The 25101-nt window shown below is 45.5% G+C and overlaps 1 protein-coding gene across 1 annotated transcript in view; it reads right to left on the bottom strand.

Annotated features, from left to right (window-relative positions):
* Positions 1 to 6746: 6746 nt before the first annotated feature.
* The window catches only part of LOC141114134 (5-hydroxytryptamine receptor 3A-like), a 36735-nt gene continuing 18380 nt past the window's right edge, over positions 6747 to 25101 (bottom strand). Inside the window, exons 7-9 of the mRNA XM_073607635.1 lie at positions 18921 to 19131; positions 17573 to 17701; positions 6747 to 7023 (exon numbers count right to left, since the gene is read on the bottom strand). Of these exons, the coding sequence (XP_073463736.1) occupies positions 6761 to 7023; positions 17573 to 17701; positions 18921 to 19131 (603 nt within the window). The 3' untranslated portion in view covers positions 6747 to 6760. The remainder of the gene's footprint in view (positions 7024 to 17572; positions 17702 to 18920; positions 19132 to 25101) is intronic.

Genomic DNA, 25101 nt, shown 5'->3' with positions numbered 1-25101 from the left:
AGGGACAAGATTGTAGACCTACACAAGGCTGGAATAGGCAACAAGACCACTGCCAAGCAGCTTGGTGAGAGGGTGACAACAGTTGGTGCGATTATTCGCAAATAGAGGAAACAAAATAACTGTCAAAGCTCTTTCCATTTGGGGCTCCATGCAAGATCTCACCTTTCAATGATCATGAGAATGGTGAGGAATCAGCCCAGAACTACACGAGAGAATCTTGTCAATGATCTCAAGGCAGCTGGAACCATAGTCACCAAGAAAACAATTGGTAACACACTACGCTGTGAAGGACTGAAATCCTGCAGTGCCCGCAAGGTCTCCCTGCTCAAGAAAGCACATGTACTGACCCGTCTGAAGTTTGCCAATGAATATCTGAATGATTCAGAGGAGAACTGGGTGAACGTGTTGTGGTCAGATGAGACCACAATCAAGCTCTTTGGCATCAACTCAACAACATGTTTGGAGGAGGAGGAATGCTGCCTATGACCCCAAGAACACCATCCCCACTGTCAAACGTGGAGGTGGAAACATGCTTTGGGGGTGTTTTTCTGCTAAGGGGACGGGGCAATGTACCATCAAAGCTTGGGTGGGAACCTCTTTCCCCTTAGCCAGTGCATTGACAATGGGTCGTAGATGGGTATTCCAGCATGACAATGACCCAAAATACACAGCCAAGCCACTAAAGAAGTGGCTCAAGAAGAAGCATATTAAGATCCTGGAGTGGCCAAGCCAGTCTCCAGACCTTAATCCCATAGAAAATATGTGGAGGGAGCTGAAGGTTTGAGTTACCAAACGTCAGCCTCAACCTTAAAGCGGCATTCCAGCCACAACTTTTTCCCCCCCGTTTGTCTTTCAGGACAGCCACCATAGAGACACTGGCTCCTCCCCTCTCAGGAAACACTGCCTTTCAATTCCAGATTTACCATACCGCCGGCCCCTCAGAGATGTCTCCCCTCCAGAGGAAACACCATAACTAAGGAAACTGGGCTAAACAGCCGGGGGGCTGAGGCCAGGCATACATGAGAAGGGGAGACGGTCTCTCTATACTGGTGGCTAGGGGGCCCGGGTTGGTGGCATTCGGCTCACCCCAGCTTCTCCTGGGGAAGGAGAAAGACTGGGGAAGTCTGCTTCTCTTCCGCCCAGGGGGCTGCTGTGGGAGGTGCACCAGATCCCCCCTGCAAAGCAGCCAGCGTTGGAGCTAGAGGCTGGGCCAGACAACAGGTAACGTCAGTTCCAGTGGGGGCGGGCACTTTGGCGCCGCGGCTTACAAGAACGGACCGAGCGTTCGGCTGGTGCGACCTGTTCGTTCGCAGTGCAGACAGCGGTAGTCGGCACGTTCGACCATCCATCCTCAGCGGGACATGTCTGAGGCAGAGGCTTCATGGACCGCTCCTGGAGAGAACCGCACCAGCCACTCTAAGGTAAGAGGAACCCTGGGGCGGTGTTGCCTTACCTATCTCGGTTTGCTCCACGGGTGTTTCCCCTTCCTGGTTGTCGTGGGGAAGGGGAGAGCGTCTGGGCCCCTGGTGGTGGTTGGTCGGGGGGGAGGGGGGCGGGGGTCACTCCCGGTGGTCCTCTGTGGTAGCGCAGGTGGGCGTAAACATTTACGGCTGCTTTCTCTTTCAGAAAGCCACATACAAAAACATGTGGACCCACGGTTCTAAGAAGAAATGTCCCGCATGCAAAGTTACCTTGGGAGATTCCTGGACCAGGCGCTCTGTAAGGAGTGCCTTGATTGGTTAGTGAGGGAGCAGGCGGCGTCCGTCAAGGAGCTTTCTAGCACCTTTCAGTCGTTTAAGGCACTCTTTTCTAGTTTCCAGTTGCTGCAGCCCCGGAGCAATCCTCCACCAGTGTTACACCTAGTCCAATGGATACTCCCTCTGTTAGTGGAGAGAGACCACGGGACTCCAGAGAGGAAATTGAGGAGGAGCCAGACAGTGCCGCTTCTGACTCCCAAGGGGAGTCTAATGGAGAGGGAGTGGATGGGGAATCCACAAGAACCTCTCATTCTAAACTTTCCCTTGATGAAGAGGAGGATCTCTTAGGAGCTATCCACACCACTTTGGGAATACAAGAGAAAAAGAAGTACCCTGATTTCACAATCGGTAAAGTGAATAAGTGCAAATAAATGTATCAATCGATAAAGTGAATGGATGCAAATAAATGCATCAAAAACCTATAAGGGAACACATATCCCTAGATATATGTTGATGAAAGAAATAAAAATAACATTAAATAGTGTCTGTGTTAATCCAGCTGAGGTCTAAATGTCCAATCAAATACCTTTGATGAACTTGCTTGTATTTCAGTTATCACAGTTGCATGATGAATTACATTTGCACGGTGATGATTCACATAAAAAGAAAAACCATCATTGCAGTGTTTTTAAATGCTACAAAACTGGGCAATCAATGTAATCCACTCACACATTCGCAGTAGCTGAATCGCTTTTGTTACAATGGTCAGACAGCTTCAAACACCAGAAAAAAATGTGTGAGCTGCAACCAACCAATTAGTGCTGTGACACCGTTGCTACAAATCAATATAAAAAATGTTGGTGCGCTTATCCAACTCTCTCCATCTGTTGCAGTGGTGCTTGTATATAAAATCCTAAACCATAAAAAATACCCTGATATCACAATCGGTAAAGTGAATAAATGCAAATAAATATATCAATCAATAAAGTGAATGGATACAAATAAATGCATCAAAAAACCTATAAGGGAACCCATGCCCCTAGATGTATGTTGATGAAAGAAATAAAAATAAAAAAAACATTAAATAGTGTCTGTCTGTGTTAATCCAGCTGAGGTCTAAATGTTCAATCAAATGCCTTTGATGAACTTGCTTGTATTTCAATTATCACAGATAAGAGTTGCATGATGAATTACATTTGCAAGGTGATGATTCACATAAAGATAAAAGAAAAACCATCATTGCGCAGTGTTTTTAAATGCTACAAAACTGGGCAATCAATGTAATCCACTCACACATTCACAGTAGCTGAATCGCTTTTGTTACAATGGTCAGACAGCTTCACCGCTCATACAGCTATCGCTGTGTTTGCCGAACACTATGTGATGAGGTCACTGACTCCTATTCCCCACACGTATCATCACATGTCACGTGACTTTCTCAAGGGTACCCTTGAGTGCATTTATTTGTATCCATTGACTTTATTGATATATTTATTTGCACTTATTCACTTTACTGATTGTGATATCAGGGTATTTTATATGGTTTAGGATTTTATATACAAGCACCACTCCAACAGATGGGGAGAGTTTGATAAGTGCACCAACATATTTTATATTGATTTGTAGCAACGGTGTCACAGCACTAATTGGTTGGTTGCAGCTCACAAATTTTTTCTGGTGTTTTGTTATTTTATAGAGAATCCACATCAGTGCTTCAGTTTTCTTTTTTCACAAGAGAAAAAGAAGGCGTTATCGCTCCGTGACCAGATGTACCAGGGTCTGGGGGAACAGAAAAGGAGGGTGTTCTTGGTCCATGATGTTTTGGTCGAAGCCATCAAAAAGGAATGGCAAGATCCCGACAGGAAACCTTTCTTTTCAAGGGCTCTGAAACGAAGATTTCCCTTTGCGGACGAGGAGGCTCTAGTCTGGAATAAATCTCCCAGGCTAGATGCAGCTTTTTCACAGGTTTCCAGACATACGGACCTGGCCTTCGAGGACATGGGGGCTCTTTCAGACCCCATGGACAGAAGGAAGAAGGATGGACTCGCTCTTGAAGTCCTGGAATGCACTGGATCAGAGCTGGCATTTCTCCAGGTGTTATGTCTCTTCCCCCCCCCCCCCCCCCGTACTGATTCCAGCAGTACTGAGAAAGTTTCAGTTGGAAAACACAACCCTCATTCTGATCGCGCCACACTGGGCCAGGAGGCCGTGGTTCTCCTTCTTGAGGGGTCTGGCTGTGGAACCACTCTGGATTCTGCTTATCCAGGTGGATCTTCTTTCTCAGGGGCCGATCTGTTGTCCCCAGGTGGAGCAGTGGAATCTCGCAGCGTGGCTACTGGGTAGGAGTTGCTGAAGGGCAAAGGCTTCTCAAATCGTTTAGTGGCGACTCTCCTAAGTTGCAGAAAAGAGAGATTCAAGCTATCTACTTAAAGCTGTGGAGACGCTTCAATAGTTGGTGCACAGAAAGCTCCTTCTATGTACGCAGTTCTGTAGCGGTATTGGAATTTCTGCAGTCAGGAGCGGACAAAGGGTTTGCCCGTAGCACCTTGAAAGGACAGATATCCGCCCTGGGCGTTTTCCTGGAAAAGCCGCTAGCAATAGATCCTTTAGATAGCTAGGTTTTTCACAGCCTTAGGCAGACAGAGACCAGTCAGAATCCCCCCCTTCCCTGTGTGGGATCTTTCTTTAGTTTTACAGGCCCTTACAGGGGAACCTTTTGAGCCACTGGGTTCCTGTCCATTAAAATTGGTCACCCTCAAAATGGTCTTTTTGGTGGCGATCACCACGGCAAGGAGAGTGAGTGAACTCGAAGCCCTCTCTATTAGGGCACCTCTTTTTCAGGTTTTCCCGGGCCGTTTGATTTGTAAAAAAGGTGGCCAAGAAATTATTTTACCTACTTTCTGTTCGAATCCTGTGAGGGAATGGGAACATATTTTTTCATAAATTGGATGTTAAAAGGTGTGTCCCACAGTACTTAGTACAAAACAATTTAGGAAATCTGATTCTTTTTTGTGTTATTTTCAGGGGCTAAGAAAGGGTCTAGAGCCTCTAGACCAGGGGTCTCAAACTGGTGGCCCTCCAGCTGTTGCAAAACTACAAGTCCCATGAGGCATTGCAAGGCTCACAGTTACAAGCATGACTCCCACAGGAAGAGGCATGATGGGACTTGTAGTTTTGCAACAGCTGGAGGGCCGCCAGTTTGAGACCCCTGCTCTAGACGTACGATAGCCAGATAGTTAAGGTTGGCCATTGGTCAGGCTTATGTGATGGGGGGGGGGGGGGTTGGAGCCCCCGGAGGGTTATTAAGGCATATTCCACCAGGGCAGTGGTGACTTCTCAAGCAGAGGTGGGCTGGTGCTTCTCCAGAACAAATCTGTAGGCCTGCAACGTGGTCCAGTTTTGCCACGTTCATGAAGCACTACAGGTTGGACCTGCTGTCAGCCAAAGACCAGGCCTTTGGGCATAAAGTGCTGCAGGCATTAGTCCTACCCTAAGGTAGGTCGCTTATCCTACCCTACCCTAAGGTGCTCACTTATCCTCTCTATGGTGGCTGTCCTGAAAGACGAACGGGGGAAAAAACAGAGTTACTTACCGGTAACATCCTTTTCCAGGAGTCTTTCCGGACAGCACCGGTACCAAATTGTTAGGCATCTATGAGAACTCATTGCATGAGATCATCAAGTACGATAAAGGTTAGTATGACATATTCTTGTGTCTCCCCAGCTGGCCGGTGGTACTCTTGAAGAACTGAGGGGACAGCGAAAGGCGGTCTTTCCTGAGAGGGGAGGAGCCAGTGTCTCTCTATGGTGGCTGTCCTGAAAGACTCCTGGAAAAGGATGTTACCGGTAAGTAACTCCGTTTTTGTTTTGTTTTTTTTAAGTCTGCAGCTTCAAATACTGTAGCTGCTGACTTTTAATCAGAACACTTACCTGGCCAGGGAGTACACAATGTCAACTAAGCAACACTGGCCGTGGAGCCTTCAGGCTTCACAGCTGGTTTCCTACTGCGCATGCGCGAGTCGCTTTCTAAATGGCCACCTCGTCTTCTGAGATACACACAGGTCCCAGACGGCAGCGATGGGGAAGGAAGAGGGCTTGCCGCAGAAGAGTTAATGACGTACTTCGCCGTGGCCCAGCTGGGACGAAAGTACGCCTTTTGTCATTCATGAAAAGTAGAGAGAGAAAATTAAAGAAATATATAAATATAATAAATATATATATATATAAATATAATCGTATAATTTTCTACAAAAACGAGGGGTGATCTTCGGTTTAAGACCTTCTTGTAAAGTTGGGTGCAAACCTGGTGGCCAACTACAAGAAATGTCTGACCTCTGTGATTGCCAACAAGGGTTTTGCCACCCAGTGCTAAGGCATGTCTTGTGAAGGGGTCAAATACTTATTACACTCCTTAAAATGCAAATCAATTTATACATTTTTTAAAATGTGTTTTTCTGGATGTTTTTGTTGTTCTGTCTCACTGTTAAAACTATAGGCTGTTCATTTCTTTGTCAGTGGGCAAACGTACAAATTAACGGGAGATCAAATACTTTTTTCCCCCTCACTGTAATCTTCAGCCATTAAATATATTTTTTAAAACCTGTTAGTAAAATGCAAAAACGACTCTGGCAGCAAAAGGGTTAATATCACTTTAATACAGTACTCCACAACCCACAGCATTAGTGGGCACACATTTTCTAGTTATTCCATGTTACAGATTCAATATTATAGAGCTATGTTCTTTTATGGTAAAAAAATGTTTAAAAGGATGTTAACTTTTAGTGAATTTGTCCTTTTATTCTTTTATCACTTGCCACCTCACCCCAGTAAGTATAGTCTCTGTTTTATTGGCGCAATATATTTTGAGATTGACAAAAAGAATTAGATTTCTAGTATGTTTGCACAAATTTAAAAAAAATGGCTCTGGTAGCAAAGGGGTTAACACAGAAGCAAAAAAAATGGTCTTCTCACATTCTAATTATCAGTATATTATGTTTATTGAACAGTAGCAACCAAAATTAAAGCACCCCCCCCCCCCCCCCCCCTTGGTTTAGTCATAAAAGTTTACGTGGTCCATTTGATGACTATTGTTACAAAAAATGCAGCAACTACCACAAGATGACTGTAATACAGCCACACCTCCAGTCTCTCCTGTGTATCTTCCCGTTTTGCATCCAGCTTTTCCTTGTTCTGCAGCGACACGATGTGCGCTTTTATTAACTGTACATCTTGAAGCATCCTTTCCAATACAGAACGGGTATGATCCCCATCTATCAGCTCTTCATCCACTGGTTGTGCATCCCTGGAGCAACACTTAGGGAAGAGTCCTGGCAAAATACATACACATCTTTTCAGTATGGACATGCATTAACTGCATTGCTCCAATATATCTATTATGCACAACTGTCATGAAGTTGAGGACAACTGTACTGTTGGTACAACTATCCTTTAATCCAGGGATATGCAATTAGCGGACCTCCAGCTGTTGCAAAACTACAAGTCCTATCATGCCTCTGCCTCTGGGTGTCATGCTTGTGGCTGTCAGGGTCTTGCTATGCCTCATGGGACTTGTAGTTCTGCAACAGCTGGAGGTCCGCTAATTGCATATCCCTGCTTTAATCCATACACCCACCTCCCGGGGTGCTACCCTTCTGGATAAATACATACCTTCCTCCCCAATCCAGTGCTCTTCAAGAAGACTGGACTGCTGAAGGCCCTCATGCAAATGAATGGGGACATGGAGTGCATGTGCCCTCAAAGAAGGACCCAGCGGAGAGGCTTTTTCTGGAAATAGATCAAGGAGGAACACAGTTATTTATCCAGGTGGGGGGCACTCAAGAGAACACTTTGTGAAAGGCTGATTACATGCTTTTTATTATTCTCCCAATTCATGAATTAGAATTCTACACACTGAAGTAAGGAGCTAAATTCTAAAGCACAGCCATATGCTTCATAAATGTGCAGGTTTTGTTTGCACGTTTTACTGTGTTTTTTTTTTTATAAACATTTTTTAATAAAAATAACAAACAGCTTTCCCTGACGACACCCGTGCTTGCTCCCAATTCCCGTTACTGCATCCATTAACACAGACTGTTGGACTCGCCCCCCCACCCCCTCTTTGATTGACAGCAGTGGAAGCCAATCACTTCCTGCTATCAATCTGTTCCATGATGAGAGAAACAGTGGCGGGAGTTTCTGCGCTCATGCACGTCCCTAGATCGGCTGGGCTCAGGTAAGGAAAAGGGGGGGGGCAGCTGCAGCACAGAAGGTTTTTAACCTTAATGCATAAGGCTTTAGAACCACTTTAAGAATCCTTTCACACTGGCTTGTCTGCTTGCTCAGCGGGGGGATCGATCCACTGATCCCCGCTAAGCAGACAGATGACAGGTCTTCTCCGTTCACTCTGCTGAGATGGAGTCCCGCTCTCCTCTATGGGGAGATTGGATGCAAACGAACCGACTGTCTGTTTTCATCTGATCCGCCAGACGGAGGGAAAATGGGATTACCATCCATCTGAACTTCACAGACAGGATCGGATAGCAGTGGGTGTCAGCGGACATGTCACCACTGACATCCACCACTCCATAGGCGTGAATGCTCCGATCAGGTCCGTCTGAAAAACTGACAGTCAGACCTGATGAAAGGGGCCTAAAGTAGGGGTCTTGCCAAAGGAAGGCTTGCTTTACTAATCTGATCTTCAGGGGCTTATTTTAAAAAAAAGTGTTAAATGTGTGAAGTGTTAAAACATGAAAGGTGTGTTAACTAGAACATTTCTTGTTTTCTCTCCCTACAAAACATGTCTTATAGAAAGTTGAAAGCTGTTTGGTTAATAATTTAACAAATGATCACTTCTCATAGATAATAGATTAAAACTTTTAGAAACATGACAAAGTAAATGGCAGGAGATAGGACAGCTACATTTTAAAGCAAACTGGAAGACTACCGAGAGCAGCACAATTAGTCGCAAATCAGACTGCATCTCCGTCAGCAAAGTCTCTGCAACAAGTTTACAGACATGTGCATCTGTCTTCCTGGGCAGCCAAGTGCAACAGTTCTGAGACTTATTACTAGATTATTAGATTTATTACTGAAGTTAAGACCGATCTCCAATTTAAAGAGTTGACTAATAAGTGGACAGTTCGGTTTCATTCAGTCACAAGTTCTACTTTACAGCAGCCAATGGAGGAATGTAGGACCCAAGCTGTAGCCATATAATAAATCTGTCTCACGATGTGTCTCACTGCAACCAGGCTATACTGCCACCTACAGGTGATTAGGACACTGGCAAAAAAAGTAGTATAGACGCTCTGTATGCTCTATCCAAATGGCTGTTTTTTTGCTAGTGTCTTAGGAGCTAGGGTACTTTTTTTTTTTTTTTTAACACTGCTGCTCACCATTTTCATTTTATGGAGATTTTTTCTCAGTGTCTTCAATCAAGGTTCCCCACTACTCCCATGATTGAGTTTTATAGCAGCTATATGGATCAGTATTTCCTCAGCAATTGCTTTGGAGGCCGTACCCATACCCTGTTTGGCCTGGATGTGACACTTGTGCATTGGGCTCTGCATTGTAGCACTTTGCCGACCTTTGTGTACCAAGTTAGTTAGCAGTGCAACACTTTCTGGGTCCAGAGCTGTTGCACAGCCCCAGTTGTGACCATTTCTGTGAAGACTGGTTGGGGGTGAAACACCAGAAGCTAACTTACCGATTGCACCACTGAGCACTTTACAAATTGTATGCCACTGCCGGTTATTACTGCAGTGAAGGTTAAGGATGAAGGATCGAGTGCTGGTTGTGAGTGCTCTGCTCTCTCTTTCCCGCTTCACATTGGGCCTAGTTGCTTAGCGCCACGCAGCACAACATGTCTTCCCAAAGACACACAGAGGACAGTTTAGCTGCCACAGTTGACCTCAGCCCATACTCTTCTAGTGGTTCTGGGGGAATTTACCCTGTGTATCAAGATAGAATCAAGGCCTGTAATCTGGAACTTGAGACCCCTATTGTTATAGGGTTGTTATCTGTGGAGTCTGTTTAGCCTCATTGGGTGGGCCCAAGGCCTTTTCTTTGTCCACAGGTGCTTCCATGTTCACTCTGGACTTCCTAGCTGTTTGTGTCTAGTTACTGGAGCATTCTGCCAGCAGGGATTCTAGAGGCCCTGTGGCGCCATCCCCAGCAGAGCCTGTCTCTGACCCTCATAAGCCCAAACCGGGTCTTCAGTCCCTGTTATGATATCAGGGTCCCAACAGTCTGTATCTGGAGAAGTTGTTTGTGTGTCACCACCATCTCCTACAGTTGACTTGGATGTCATGGGGGTTGTTTAATCCTATTGATGCAGTGTGTATCACACCTGCATCTGTAAGATCAGTCTTCTGTTCCAGACTTGGGGTCTTTTAGGCACCTGTAAAGTGCCAATTATGCCTGCCCTTTCCGTCCCTGTGCCCATTCCCAGGAGCCATATTAATAATCTGTTTCCACAATGAAAAGCGTTGTAAGAATAGAGGAGATGGACCTTTCATTCATCTACCCGTCCTCCATACACATAGCACTTTTCATTGTGGGAACCGATAGTACAGCTTCTTTAAATAAACAAGGGGGGGGGGACAGAAACATATTTTGAAATGTGTAGGATGGGTTTAAACCTGTTGCAAATTGTTTAATTTTAACTGAGCAGCTGATGAAAACAATTGTAAGCAGATGCTACCTTTAGCAAAAAAGCATCAAACTACTGAGTGGATCCAAATATACAAGCAGGTAAACTAATGAGCAAAATTCAACTTGAAGTTGAGCTTGGTTCCAGTCTCCCCACTAGATCATCTGATCAGTATGACAACATTATATGCTCAGTTTGAATTGTCCAGGGCTGTGATATGTTTATTTTAATTGTTGACAAGATGGTTCTATCGTTCACATTATTGCTGGTCATTAGGGATGAGCCGAACACCCCCCGGTTCGGTTCGCACCAGAACCCGCGAACGGACCGAAAGTTCGCACGAACGTTAGAACCCCATTGACGTCTATGGGACTCGAACGTTCGAAATCAAAAGTGCTCATTTTAAAGGCTAATTTGCATGGTATTGTCCTAAAAAGGGTTTGGGGACCCGGGTCCTACCCCAGGGGACATGTATCAATGCAAAAAAAACTTTTAAAAACGGCCGTTTTTTCGGGAGCAGTGATTTTAATGATGCTTAAAGTAAAAAAAAAAAAGTGAAATATTCCTTTAAATATCGTACCTGGGGGGTGTCTATAGTATGCCTGTAAAGTGACGCGTGTTTCCCATGTTTAGAACAGTCCCTGCACCAAATGTCATTTTTAAAGGAAAAAATCTCATTTAAAACTGCTTGCGGGTTTAATGTCATGTCGGGTCATGGCAATATGGATGAAAATCAGTGAGACAAACGGCATGGGTACCCCCCAGTCCATTACCAGTCCCTTTGGGTCTTGTATGGATATTAAGGGGAACCCCGCACCCAAATTAAAATAAGGAAAGGTGTGGGGCCACCAGGCCCTATATACTCTGAACAGCAGTATACAGGCGGTGCAAACAAGACAGGGACTGTAGGTTTGTTGTTAAGTAGAATCTGTTTGTAATTTTGAACATTTTTAACGTGTTTAGCTCCAGCCAAAAAATCTTTTCTAAGCTTTTTGGAAAACATAGGGAAGGGTTATCACCCCTGTGACATTTGTTTTGCTGTCTTTCCTCCTCTTCAGAAGATTTCACCTCACTTTTTTGTCCCAATGAAAAATGTTTTTTGAAAATTTGGGTTTTTTTGTGGAACAAGGATTGGAAAGCATCAGTGGAAAGGAGAACTTGTTTTCCCATATTAACTCTTACAGGAGAGAATTTCCCTTCCTAGGGGTAGATTTCATCTCACTTCCTGTTGTCTCCTTCCGTTTGCAAGTAGGAGTCGTTTGTAAGTTAGATGTTTGAAAGTAGGGTCCTGCCCTATATACTCAGCAGAAATTTGGGCCTTAGGTGTTGCTGTGGCCACAACACTGTAAGCCCTCACAGGGCCCTGCTGTGAAATATTAGATCAAGAATTGTAATTACATGCCCCTGTTGAACAGGAGCTGAAAAATTAGGCCTTAGGCACTGGTGCTGGTGCCACAACACTGCAACCCCTCACAGACACTCTAGTTGGAACGCAGGAACGAGCCCTGCTGCAAATTATTGCTTCAAAAATTGTAATTACACGCCCCTGTTAGACAGGGGCAGAAAAATTGGGCCTTAGGCACTGGTGCTGGTGCCACAACACTGCAACCCCTCACAGACACTCTAGTTGGAACGCAGGAACGAGCCCTGCTGCAAAGTATTGCATCAAAAATTGTAATTACACGCCCCTGTTAGACAGGGGCAGAAAAATTGGGCCTTAGGCACTGGTGCTGGTGCCACAACACTGCAACCCCTCACAGACACTCTAGTTGGAATGCAGGAACGAGCCCTGCTGCAAAGTATTACATCAAAAATTGTAATTACACGCCCCTGTTAAACAGGGGCTGAAAAATTGTGCCTTAGGCACTGGTGGTGGCGCCCAGAACCAAAAATGTTCTTACAAGCTATCAGCGTGATGATTGAGGAGGAAGAGGATAATTACTCAGGGATAGTCACTCAGCATCAGCATAGGCAGTCTTTGAAGGGATCTGAGATTTCAAAAAAAATTATTCGGTTACATCAGCATCAGGTGCTTGGTAGCTGGTGGTGATCCAAGACTCATTCATTTTTATGAAGGTCAGCCGATCGACCGAGTCGGTGGACAGACGCACCCTGTGATCGGTTACCACGCCTCCAGCAGCACTGAATGTGCGTTCCGAAAGAACGCTGGATGCAGGACAGGCCAGTAGCTCAATTGCATACTGTGCAAGCTCTGGCCAGTGATCCATCCTCAAGACCCAGTAACCCAGAGGATTTTCGGTGGGAAAGGTGTCCAAGTCTGATCTTGCCCCTAGGTATTCCTGCACCATGTAAAACAGACGCTGGCGATGGTTGCTGGAACCGATCATACCTTGGGGCTGCGGACCAAAAAATTGTCTGAACGCATCGGTCAGACGGCCACCTTCTCCACCGCTCCTTCTTTGACTGACCGAAGCCTCAGCAACACGTTGTCCAGAAACAGGAGTTTGTAACCTCCCAGTCTCTGGGAACGCGTTGCACAGACCTTTCTGCAAGGCCTCCCGAAGATGTTTCATCCTCTGCTCCCTCTGCGATGGCAAGATAAGGTCCGCAACCTTACCCTTGTAACGTGGATCAAGGAGGGTTGCCAGCCAGTATTGGTCCTTCTCCTTGATACCACGAATACGAGGATCCTTACGCAGGCTTTGCAGGATCAGGGAGGCCATGCAGCGTAGGTTTGCTGAGGCATTCGGTCCGGAGTCCTCTGGGTCACTAAGAACGACATGGTCCGCAGCCACCTCCTCCCAGCCACGTACAAGTCCATGTGTTTCTTGGGACTGATCCCTTAAAGACTGCTGCTGATGCTGAGTGCCAGGCTCCACCTCCATACTGACACAATCTTCCTCCTCCTCCTCTTCCTCCTCGTCCTCTTCCTGTGTGATCGGCGGGCACGCAGGAACACTGTCTGGATAAAGGGGGCCTTGAGAGCTAAGGAAGTCCTCCTCTTCCTGCCTCTGTTCTGCCTCAAGTGCCCTGTCCATTATTCCACGCAGCGTGTGCTCCAACAGGTGGACAAGGGGGACAGTGTCACTGATGCATGCACTGTCACTGCTCACCATCCTCGTGGCCTCCTCGAATGGTGACAGGACAGTGCATGCATCCCTGATCATGGCCCACTGGCGTGGGGAAAAAAAACCAAGCTCCCCTGACCCTGTCCTGGTGCCATAGTCGCACAGGTACTCATTGATGGCCCTCTGCTGCGTGTGCAGCCGCTGCAGCATGGCCAACGTTGAGTTCCACCTGGTGGGCATGTCACAGATTAGGCGGTTCTTGGGCAGGTTAAACTCCTTTTGGAGGTCCGTCAGCCGAGCACTGGCATTATATGACCGGCGGAAATGCACACAGACTTTCCTGGCCTGCCTCAGGACATCCTGTAAGCCCGGGTACCTGCCCAAGAACCGCTGCACCACCAAGTTAAGGACGTGAGCCAAACAGGGCACATGGGTCATTTGTCCCTGTCGGAGGGCAGAGAGGAGGTTGGTGCCATTGTCGCAAACCACCATTCCTGCCTTAAGTTGGCGTGGCGTCAACCACCTCTGAACCTGCCCCTGCAGAGCTGACAGAACCTCTGCCCCAGTGTGGCTCCTGTCCCCCAAGCACACCAGCTCAAGCACCGCATGGCATCTTTTGGCCTGCGTACTTGCGTAGCCCCTTGAACGCCTACGGAGCACCGCTGGTTCCGAGGAAGAGGCCATGGAGGAAGAAGAAGAGGAGGGGGTGGAGGAGAGAGGTGTGTCACAATCAGCATTTTGGAGGCGTGGTGGCGGAACAACCTCCAACACTACTGCACCTTGTCCTGCATCCTTCCCAGCTGCCAGCAGAGTCACCCAATGCGCCGTGAAACTTAGGTAACGTCCCTGTCCATGCCTGCTGGACCATGAGTCAGCGGTAATATGCACCTTACCGCTGACCGCCCTGTCCAGCGAGGCATGGACATTGCCTTCCACATGCCGGTAGAGAGCCGGAATCGCCTTCCGTGAGAAAAAGTGGCGTTTGGGTACCTGCCACTGAGGAACCGCACATTCCACAAACTCACGGAAGGGGGCAGAGTCTACCAACTGAAAAGGCAGCAGTTGAAGTGCTAGCAATTTTGCCAAGCTAGCATTCAACCGCTGGGCATGTGGATGGCTGGGAGCAAACTTCTTTCGGCGGTGCAGCAGCTGGGGCAGGGAAATTTGCCTGGTACAATCTGACGTCGGTGTACCAAAAGCAGATTGCCCACAAGTACTTGGCTGTGACACACCTAATTCTACACCTTCATTCCTCTCACTGCAGGTCTCAGAGAGGACTGAAGGTCTAGTGGGGTTGGAAATCTCAGCTGATGAGGAGCAAGGAGAGATCCTCTTTGTTCTTTGGTGTGGGTCTTTTAGATACGCTTGCCAACGAACTGCATGGCAGGTCAACATATGTCTGGTCAAGCATGTGGTACCCAAGCGGGAGATATTTTGGCCACGCGAGATACGCTTGAGACATATGTTGCAAATAGCAGCGGTGCGATCTGATGCACTCGTCTCAAAAAAGGCCCACACCAAAGAACTTTTTGAATAACGCGCAGAGACTGCAGCGCCCTGCACATGTGGAGCTTTGGGGTGTGATGCAGTCAATGTGCTGCCCTTAGGCTGGCCCCTGGAGGGCATCCTGCCTCGTTGGTGATGTGCTGCCGCCTCCTCCTCCTCCTCCTCCTCCTCCTCCTCCTCCTCCTCCTCCTCTCTCCTATCAGGCACCCACGTTGAGTCAGTGACCTCATCATCCCCTCCCTCCTCATCACTGGAGCAAACCTGGCAGTATGCTGCAGCAGGGGGAGCATGACTGCCAGATTGCTGTCCTTCTTGGGCACCCCCCTCTGTCCGCGCTCATGTTACTGCCTTCATCGAGCTCAGTATCGTCATCAGAGCCTTCCAAACGCTGGGCATCCTCCTGGAGCATGTACCCAACACTGTGGTCAAACAGTTCGAGGGAATCCTCATGAGGACATGGTGGAGCTAGGGAAGGAGTCACTGATGACATTGAGCTGAGGGAAGAGGCCGCTGCTTTGCCAGACAAAGCACCCTGGGCATGGGTGAGAGAGGATGAGGAGGATGAGGACGGCTTGGTCATCCACTCGACCAAGTCTTCCGCATGTTGCGGCTCAACATGGCCAGCTGCCGAAAAAAAGGCCAAGCGTGTCCCATGGCCACGTGCTGATGAGGATGCACCGTCTCCACGACCAGCACTAGACACAGAGCCTGCTTGCCCTCTCTTATTGGCTTGTGACTGTCTGCCTCTCCTTCTTGGCCTTCCAGACATACTAATGGCCTGTAGCTGCACTAAGCTGGGATAGAACACCTGTAATTTTCTTCAAGTAGCTTTATATACTGTAACCAGACAAGCCTGCCTGTCAGTAGGAAGATAACAGGAACGGATCTAGCTGAACACTGTGAGCAGGACGCACTGTACTAAATGTAAATAGTCTAGCTGCCTGACCGTGGTACTAATAGGATCAAATAGAACACCTGTAATTTTCTTCAGGTAGCTTTATATACTGTAACCAGACAAGCCTGCCTGTCAGTAGGAAGATAACAGGAACGGATCTAGCTGAACACTGTGAGCAGGACGCACTGTACTAAATGTAAATAGTCTAGCTGCCTGACCGTGGTACTAATAGGATCAAATAGAACACCTGTAATTTTCTTCAGGTAGCTTTATATACTGTAACCAGACAAGCCTGCCTGTCAGTAGGAAGATAACAGGAACGGATCTAGCTGTACACTGTGAGCAGGACGCACTGTACTAAATGTAAATAGTCTAGCTGCCTGACCGTGGTACTAATAGGATCAAATAGAACACCTGTAATTTTCTTCAGGTAGCTTTATATACTGTAACCAGACAAGCCTGCCTGTCAGTAGGAAGATAACAGGAACGGATCTAGCTGAACACTGTGAGCAGGACACACTGTACTAAATGTAAATAGTCTAGCTGCCTGACCGTGGTACTAATAGGATCAAATAGAACACCTGTAATTTTCTTCAGGTAGCTTTATATACTGTAACCAGACAAGCCTGCCGGTCAGTAGGAATTTAACAGGAACGGATCTAGCTGAACACTGTGAGCAGGACGCACTGCACTAAATGTAAATAGCAGGAACGGATCTAGCTGAACACTGTGAGCAGGACGCACTGCACTAAATGTAAATAGTCTAGAAGATAACAGGAACGGATCTAGCTGAACACTGTGAGCAGGACGCACTGCATTAAATGTAAATAGTCTAGATAGAAGATAACAGGAACGGATCTAGCTAAACTGAATACAGTGTATATATATATATGCAACACCTGGGATGCATATATATACACAATACACTGTAAGTGCAGCTAACTGACTGACTGTTCTGCCTAATCTATCTAACTCAAATCAAATGACACTGTCTCTCTCTCTCTCTATCTCTCAGCACACCGGAACACACACTACACAGGGCCGCCGTGCAGGCGGCCTTATATAGTGTGGGGTGTGTACTAAATGCCCTGAGCCGTAATTGGCCAAAGCCACCCTGGCTTTGGCCAATTACAGCTCTCTCTACTGACAGCGCTGTGATTGGCCAAGCATGCGGGTCATAGTGCATGCTTGGCCAATCATCAGCCAGCAATGCACTGCGATGCCGCAGTGAATTATGGGCCGTGACGCGCCACACGAATTTAGCGCGAACGGCCCATAACGTTCGCAATTCGGCGAACGATCGAACAGCCGATGTTCGAGTCGAACATGGGTTCGACTCGAACACGAAGCTCATCCCTACTGGTCATATACGTTCTTCATATATTACTGTGATATTTGTCACGTTTCAACAGTTGAAGGCTACCTCTAGTCAGTTAAAAAAATAAATAAAACCTAAAACACTGTGATATAGCAGACATCAGACTGCTCCTACCTTCCTAGTGTTGCCCACTTTTCTAACATGATATAGAACCCTTTCTCTTTATTCCATAATTAATAAAAAAAATAATCCATGGGTACGGGGATAGGCCACCCAGGAACGATTACATTCTGGAAGGTGGGGGTGAGCATGTGATGTCTACCATTTCCAGCATGTCACTTCAGGGTGGTGGGGAATTAAATGGTGCTGAAAAGGTAGGAGCTGGCACTTTAGGGTGTCTGTTGTACAATAGCTGTGTTAACACTAACCACAGGTTTTCTTTAACAGTTGTACATACAGAATAGGATGTATTTATTACCCTCAAAGAAGGGGCATTTCCTCTTAGGAGTCACTTCTGTTTTCTGGACTTTACCACCAATGTACATTATAAAGATAACTTCCACGATCCCCATAATCATCAGCAACATGGTTCCCACAAAGAACATCACTGAAAAAGAGCATAATGTCTGTCAGGATACAGTTTATAGACCCGTTTACTAGATCTCTAACCCACAGAGGTGTACAGTACATTCCCAACACAACATTGCTGGTTAGTACTGTATGTGTGTCCCAAAGAAGGTTGCTACTAATCAGTTCATGATGCAAAATTGTCCTTTTTAGATACATAACCTAACATTTTTCTATCCTATCTAGCTTATAAATACCTCATCAGTGTATTATTAAAGAATAAAAACTCTACTCCAGTCTGTCTCCAGAGCCCCGATTATTCCCTTGTTAGGCACCACCATCTTACCTCTCACTCAGTACAGTGGAGGTAAAGCTGGGATGCCAGTTGCAGCCCAAGATCTAAGATACCTTTCTGTGACATGTCACAGATTTCTACCAGTTTTGGGAGCATTTCCATGGGGCGAGCATCACGCACGCTCGACACAGCGAACACAGATCGCGGTAAAGGGCCAATCACATTGGCCCTTTACCATGTGATCAACTGTGTCCAATCACAGCTGGTCACATGTAAACAGACTTGCCGGTTATCAGCATTTCTTTCCTCACATGCTGTCTCTGTGTGAGGAAAGGAGAGTCAATAACAGGCAAGTCTGACAGGGCACAGTGAATACATTGTTTATCAATGCCCTTATGATCAGTGCAGCCTCATCAGTGCAGCTTATCAGCACCCATAAGTTACTGCCTCATCAGTGCACATCAGTGCTGCTTCATCGGTGCACATCAGTGCAGCCTCAAAAGCTCACATCAGTGAAGAAGAAAAATTACTTATTTGCAATATTTTATAACAGAAACTAAGAAAAAAAAATATATTTTTTTTTAAATTTTCATTTTTTTTTTTAGTTTTAGCAAAAATAAAAACCCCAGTGGTTATAAAACACCATCAAAAGAAAGCTCTATTTGTTTTAAAAAAATTATAAACATTTAATGTGGGTACAGTGTTACATGAATGCGCAGTGTTGTGTGACAGCGCTGAAATCTGTAAATTGGCCTGGGCAGGAAGGGGGTGAAAGTGCCCAGTATTAAAGTGGTTAATAAATGTTTACACACCCACTACACTTAGTCTGTGCACTTTACTCTTTTTGTCTGTTTGCCACTTAATATAACTATGTCGAATGTTCTAACATTACTCTCCACTTGGCCAAAATCAGTGCTGAACCACGTATTTAAACATTGCATTTGTGTTTAAGCTCTATTCTTACCAACAACTGGAGGTACATTGGTGGAAGCAGGCAGGTAATCATTAAGGATGATAGCCAGAACTGATATGCCCAGGAGCACTGTGAGTTTAAAGTTGGCTTTTTCAGGATAAGATTTGGGAATGAAGTAAGATAGAAGGTCCAGGAGCAAAAGGAACAAAGTAGGTACAATTAGGCTGAACATGTAAATGCTGGATTTGCGTTTCATGATTACCTAAAGAATAATTACAGAATACATAAAGAGAGAAACATTTAAATGAAGGTATGTTTTTGTGACTTGCATATCTTTTACTTACTGACTTTTGTGCATTTAGGCTCCATGTACACTAGGCGTTTAGCACTGATGCATGAGGCTCCAGGGTTTAGGTGCAGGCGGGAGGCACAGATGCACTGTCCAGCCCTGCTTCTGGCAGTCTGTGAAGGTCTATGACAGGCTTACAGCTGGATGGAGCTGGACAGTGCATCAGGTGCTACAAATGTTTACAGCAGAATGCGTCCAAGGAAATAGCCTGGAGTGCAGACTGCTTGCTTTCTGGGCATTCGTCCCAGGATGCATGTTGCTCAAAACCAGAAGCGTAGATAAGGGGGGGTCAGGGGTGTTCAAACCCCCCCCAGGGCCAAAATAAAATGCATGGTGTCCCTGCTCTGCAGCCGCACATGGCACCAACGACAGGCAACACTGCAGTCAGTGGCATACAGAGTGTAATAATGTCGCTGCAGCAAGTGTAATAGATCATTAGGCATACCTGCACGCATGTTGTGGTACATCGCCAGGCTGGTCTATTGGGCTCAGGCTGAAGGCTGACAGATCTATCACCAGGCAGCACAGTGGGAGCCGGCGGTGCGTGTAGTCCTGCCCACTGCACACCATGTATTCCCGTTGGCTTGCAGTGCCACTCCCACCTTGGGCTTGGGGTGGGGGGGTTGCCTGGGCCCTGGAGCGCAGAGTGCTTGTAAAGTGCTGTGTAGCCGCCGACCCCCCACATGGATGAACTGCAGCTGTCCTGTCCAGGTATGTCCCTCTTTCTCTTCTGGCCTAGTCTCAGAGAGTGTGCTCAGACTTACCACTGCTCAGACTGCTGTGCTGCTGCTGGCATGCTGCTGTTCATACTAGGTAATCGTGACTCAGTGAGAGACTTCTGTGATTCTGTGTGGCAACTGGCAAAGTATGTGACTGAGGCTGGCTGGGCTAAATTTTGCATTGTTTGTGTTACTGACAGTTGACTGAGGCCAAGGTGAGTTTTCTATTGCTTGTGTTACTGACAGTCCAGCTTGGCATTGGCAAGCCTGATTTAGCAGTTGACTCCACAACATGTTTGCCAATGCCAGAGCCAGGCTGGACTTTCTGCTGCCCTCGGTGGCATGCCTTGGCCCTGTTTTACCCCTGGTTCATACATATGTGGTACAGGAAACGCTGTGATGCCTGTGCGTTTCATGCACCACATTGCAATCACACTGTGCTTTTGATCTGCTGCAGGTGTCAATTCAAAGTTAATCCAGATAATAGGGTTATATTACCGCGCCAACCTCAAGGATCAGAAGCAGCCAACACAACAATCAGACAAATTGTGCAGTGAAATGTGAAGTAAAAGTGTGGCACTAAGTGTGTGAAAAATAAAAAAGTGAATAAAAACATATGCAGCAGAAAACGGCCTGAAGTGACACTCCAAGACTTCATACAAAAATATATATAATAAAATATATATCAATCTGCAACAAGGCTACTGGGCAAAGACCTAAAGTCACACAAATCTTGTAAAGAGTGCAATATGTGAACTCATGTATAAATATAAGTGTATACCAATGCTGATGAAAATACCTGTGAAATTAAATAAGAGTAAATGTATGACCCTTATTACAGCAAGTCACCTACACATACATAGAAAGTGTGATCCCAATGAAATGTGTTGAATTACATATAAACAAATAAAAACTTACAAACTTAAATGCAAGAATATATAAATATAAGTGAACCATCAAAATAATGCAAAAAGTGTATATTTTGTAAGCACCAATCAATGGGTGCATACACAAGTAGTCCGTGTTGCTAACAAAAAGGAGAGTTTATAGGGATACAATGGTAGTAATCACAGATCTCTCATATACTTCTCAAAAAGCTCTGAGTGGCAAGGTGATATTCAAATTATTGCCTTCACAGTGGTGATCTCAAACAGTAAGGAAAGATGAGGTACTCTTACCAGCAATGGTGGACTCACAAGCCATGGGTGGTGAGTCAAAAGCGCTTAAATCGCCATGCGGTAGGTGACGGTGTAGGTCTGGTCCAAAACGGTGGAATGTTCCTGCTGGAAGGGGAACTTGGACATCTGCTTGCCAAAGAGAAGTGGCTTGTACTTGAACGTCCGATTATCCTGTTTGTCATCTCACTCCAAGGTGTATGCAAACCTCTCAATCAAGAGGGTAATATTCAGAATATGGAATAAAAAATAGAGAGCCTCCACATGGTGTAAATCCAAAAATGGATGTAGGGTTTATTGAAACTGTGTCTTCCAATAATCAATAAAAAGCATGACAATAGAATCGATTCCAAAATGTTAAAAAGAGTGATAAAAAGTGGCTGGGATAAGCAAAGAAACCCTACGCGTTTCATCCTCAAAGACTTCTGTTTAATTTGAATATCACCATATCATCATATTAATATTGAATATCAATATATCACCTTGCTGTAATAAGGGTCATACATTTACTCTTATTTAGTTTCACAGGTATTTTCATCAGCATTGGTATAACCTTATATTTATACATGAGTTCACATATTGCACTCTTTACAAGATTTGTGCGACTTTAGGTCTTTGCCCAGTCGCATTGTTGCAGATTGATATATATTTTATTATATATATTTTTGTATGAAGTCTTGGAGTGTCACTTCAGGCCGTTTTCTGCTGCACGTATTTTTATTCACTTTTTTATTTTTCACACACTTAGCGCCACACTTTTACTTCACAATTCAAAGTTAACAACTCCCCAAAAGAAGATCACAAACGCAGTGTTTGTCTGAACCAGATCGCATGGTTGGTTTTCAAAAAAAGGTGCCTGCACTTCTTTGGTGCGATTCAGCCCATTCAAAATGGACTCAAATTACATCACACAGAATTGCACAGGAATACGGTGCAGTTCCTGTGCAATTTACAATCAAACTATAGTGTGAAACTAGGCTTACTGTGTTGATTGTGGTGCAATCAAGGCCCATTCATTTTGGATTGGGCTCAAATCGCACCAAAGTCATGCATGCACCAATTTTGGAACCACATTGCAACCGGTTCGCATGGTTGTTTTGTGAATGCGATCTAGTGCAGGCTTTGTTTTGCACACTGTGTTTTGCAGGCTTTCTTTGGGGTGTAGTTAAGATAGCACTGACACCCACTGCAGATTGCAAGGGGGGTGCGACTTGAATGAGGTGCATGAAACGTGCATGGATTGAGGGTTTCCTGCATTTTAGTGTACCTCTGCGTATCTCCTAAGCAGTAGTGTCTTTTTCCTCTGCCAGCACAGGAAGGTGTGCAATTACACACCTTCTCGTACCCGCTTAGATGTGAACCCAGCCTAAAGATAAGTCAGTGTATTCAAGGCTGGTCATTTTTCAGTGGATTGTTTTTTTTTTTTTTATTCTGTGATTAATTGAAAAATAAGCTAATGTGAACACAGTGAGTGTGCTGCATTCCACAAGATGGTGCCCTTTGTACCTGCCGAGTAAGATTGGATATTACAGTGCACCATCTTGTGGTAGGCAGTGCATCCCCCCCTTTTTTTTTAATCTGTGAGCCTGGGTTCACACTGATGCAAATTTACAACGGGTTTGATGCGTTTAGGAACACACAGATTCGCAGGTCATGTAAAAAGCATAGTATTCCATGCCTTTGGTTCACATCTATGCGTTGCGAATTTGGTGCGAGAAAAAAAAAAGGGTCCTGTGCGTGTTGACTGCGAGTGCAATGCAAATTCCTATGGTGAAGTGCAAATTTTATCTTCATAGGCTTCAATTGCACTTGCAGTAAACTTGCAGCACACAGTTCACATCTCTACAAATTGTTCACTGTCTGCCTCCTGAAATTCGTGGTAAATTTGCGGTAAATTCACACCTGTCCACCTCAAAATGCAAGGCAAATTCGCACCTCACACAGGACCAAAAAATGGAGCAAATTCGCAGTACATCTCATCGCAGTACTATGAACCTAGGCTAAAAGTTAAAAAAGACAGTGAGTGCTCTGTCTGACACAACATGGTGCACTTTGCACCATAATAGCCAACCTTACTGAGGAGGTGCAAAGGGCACCATCTCCTTGTAGGTAGGCAGCACACTCACTTTTGCACCTATTCAGTTTGGATACTAATACTGGACAATAGCCAACACCGTTTATAAATATTGGAAGAAGGAAAAAACTGAAATCAGGTTCGATTTTCTAAAGGACCTGATAAAATACAATTAAGGATGTGATTGCTTACTAGGGGCAACACATATTGTTTTTCCTTTTTCCAGTCTTTATAATTTTGGTGCAATTTATTTTATTTAAAAAGACTTTTACTTAGCTGCTGAACCCCCCCCCCCCCCCAGAACAAAAAATTATCTACGGCCCTGCCCAAAACATTAGTAGAACTGGTGCACCTAAACGACGGAGCCTCATGCGTCAGAGATAATTGCCAAGTGGGCATTGTGCCTTAAAGGAAAATCAATCTGATGCTAGACTAGGAGATTTTTCCTTATTGGTCAATGATACAAGGTAAATTAGTACAAGTTAATAAAGTATATCTAAAGCCAATAGTTGCATGGAACAGTTAAACTCCCTGTCAGTTGTTCATTGATGTCTTTGTCCCATTATTATCTGTCCCAGTGACAGCAATAAAAACATAACAGCATTTTAAAACCTCACTCACAAAAAAAGAAAAAAAAACTTGTGGCTTTAAATTCACTTTAACAGAATAGATATAGCTGAAACCAAATTATTGTGAACAATGATCACATCATATCTCATACAACAACCTTTGTCTTTAGCTATTAGGTTGCTGCTCTTTAATGAAAAGGTCTGTTTTCATTACTAGACTTCATATGCCTACCACACTCACTGCACAATAATGTATTTTACAACACTACCAAATAGGGGGTGTTGCAGTTATGCTTATATTCCATAGCCTCAAGGGCTTGGGAGCTGATGCAGATTCTGCACTTTGAGTTAAAGCAGAGTTCCAACCAGAAATGGAACTTCCGCTGATCTGGTTCCTCCCCCCTCCGGTGTCACATTTGGCATCTTTCAGGAATGAGGGGGGAGCAGATAACTGTCTAATCCAGGTATTTGCTCCCACTTCCGGGGTAAGATCGCTGCAGTTTCCGCGGCGATCTACGCCATGTCCGGGCCCTCCTCTGTCCCCCCCCCCCCCCCCACTGTCTTCTGGGAGACACACAGGTCCCAGAAGACAGCAGGGACCACTCAGAACGCGCAGTGCAACACGCACATCATGCACAGTAGGGAACCAGGCTGTGAAGCCACAAGATTTCACTTCCTGATTCCCTTACTGAAGATGCCAGTGCCTCCACCTGGAGCTGAGGGACGGGTCGGCTTCGGGTGATGACATCGCAGGCACCCTGGACAGATAAGTGTCCTTATTTTAAAAGTCAACAGCTGCAGTATTTGTAGCTGCTGACTTTAAAAAAAAAAAAATTCAGGCGGAACTCTGCTTTAAAGAGAGGTATGAGCTTCTACAGGCCCTGTGATAATGGTGAGAAACTCCAGCAAATCACAAAACGGTTCTGTCTAGCCAGTTGCAGACCTCTGCAACCCGGGGAAGGAGGAAAACATTTTGCAGTGACATAACTTCCTCCTTCATAAAGTTTATTAAGTTTAGTACTAGCTATGCTGTGGCAGTTCTTCTTGGTGCATAGATACTGTGGAGTGAGCTGTGTTTTCTGGAGTGCTGAGCACTGAGCTGAGTGTGTGTTGGACTGCTAACCTTACTGGTGACTTGGTTATAGCGACATTAACTATGTAGGTGCAGTTCCAGTGGCCATCAGCGGGTTTCTCCCAGCAGCCAGCCAGCAGATCCCAGTAATTAGGCACCACCTGATGCTGACTGCTGGGAAAGTATATAACCCCTCCCCTGATTTACATTAGCGCATCAGTGTTTTGCCTGTTAGTCATATACCTGCTTGCCAATCTTTGCCTCGTATCCTGTT

Source organism: Aquarana catesbeiana, linkage group LG12 (assembly GCF_042186555.1).
Source record: "Aquarana catesbeiana isolate 2022-GZ linkage group LG12, ASM4218655v1, whole genome shotgun sequence".
Taxonomy (NCBI): Eukaryota; Metazoa; Chordata; class Amphibia; order Anura; family Ranidae; genus Aquarana; species Aquarana catesbeiana.
The sequence above is the reverse complement of the archived record's forward strand: the minus strand, read 5'-3'. Positions and strand labels throughout refer to the sequence as shown.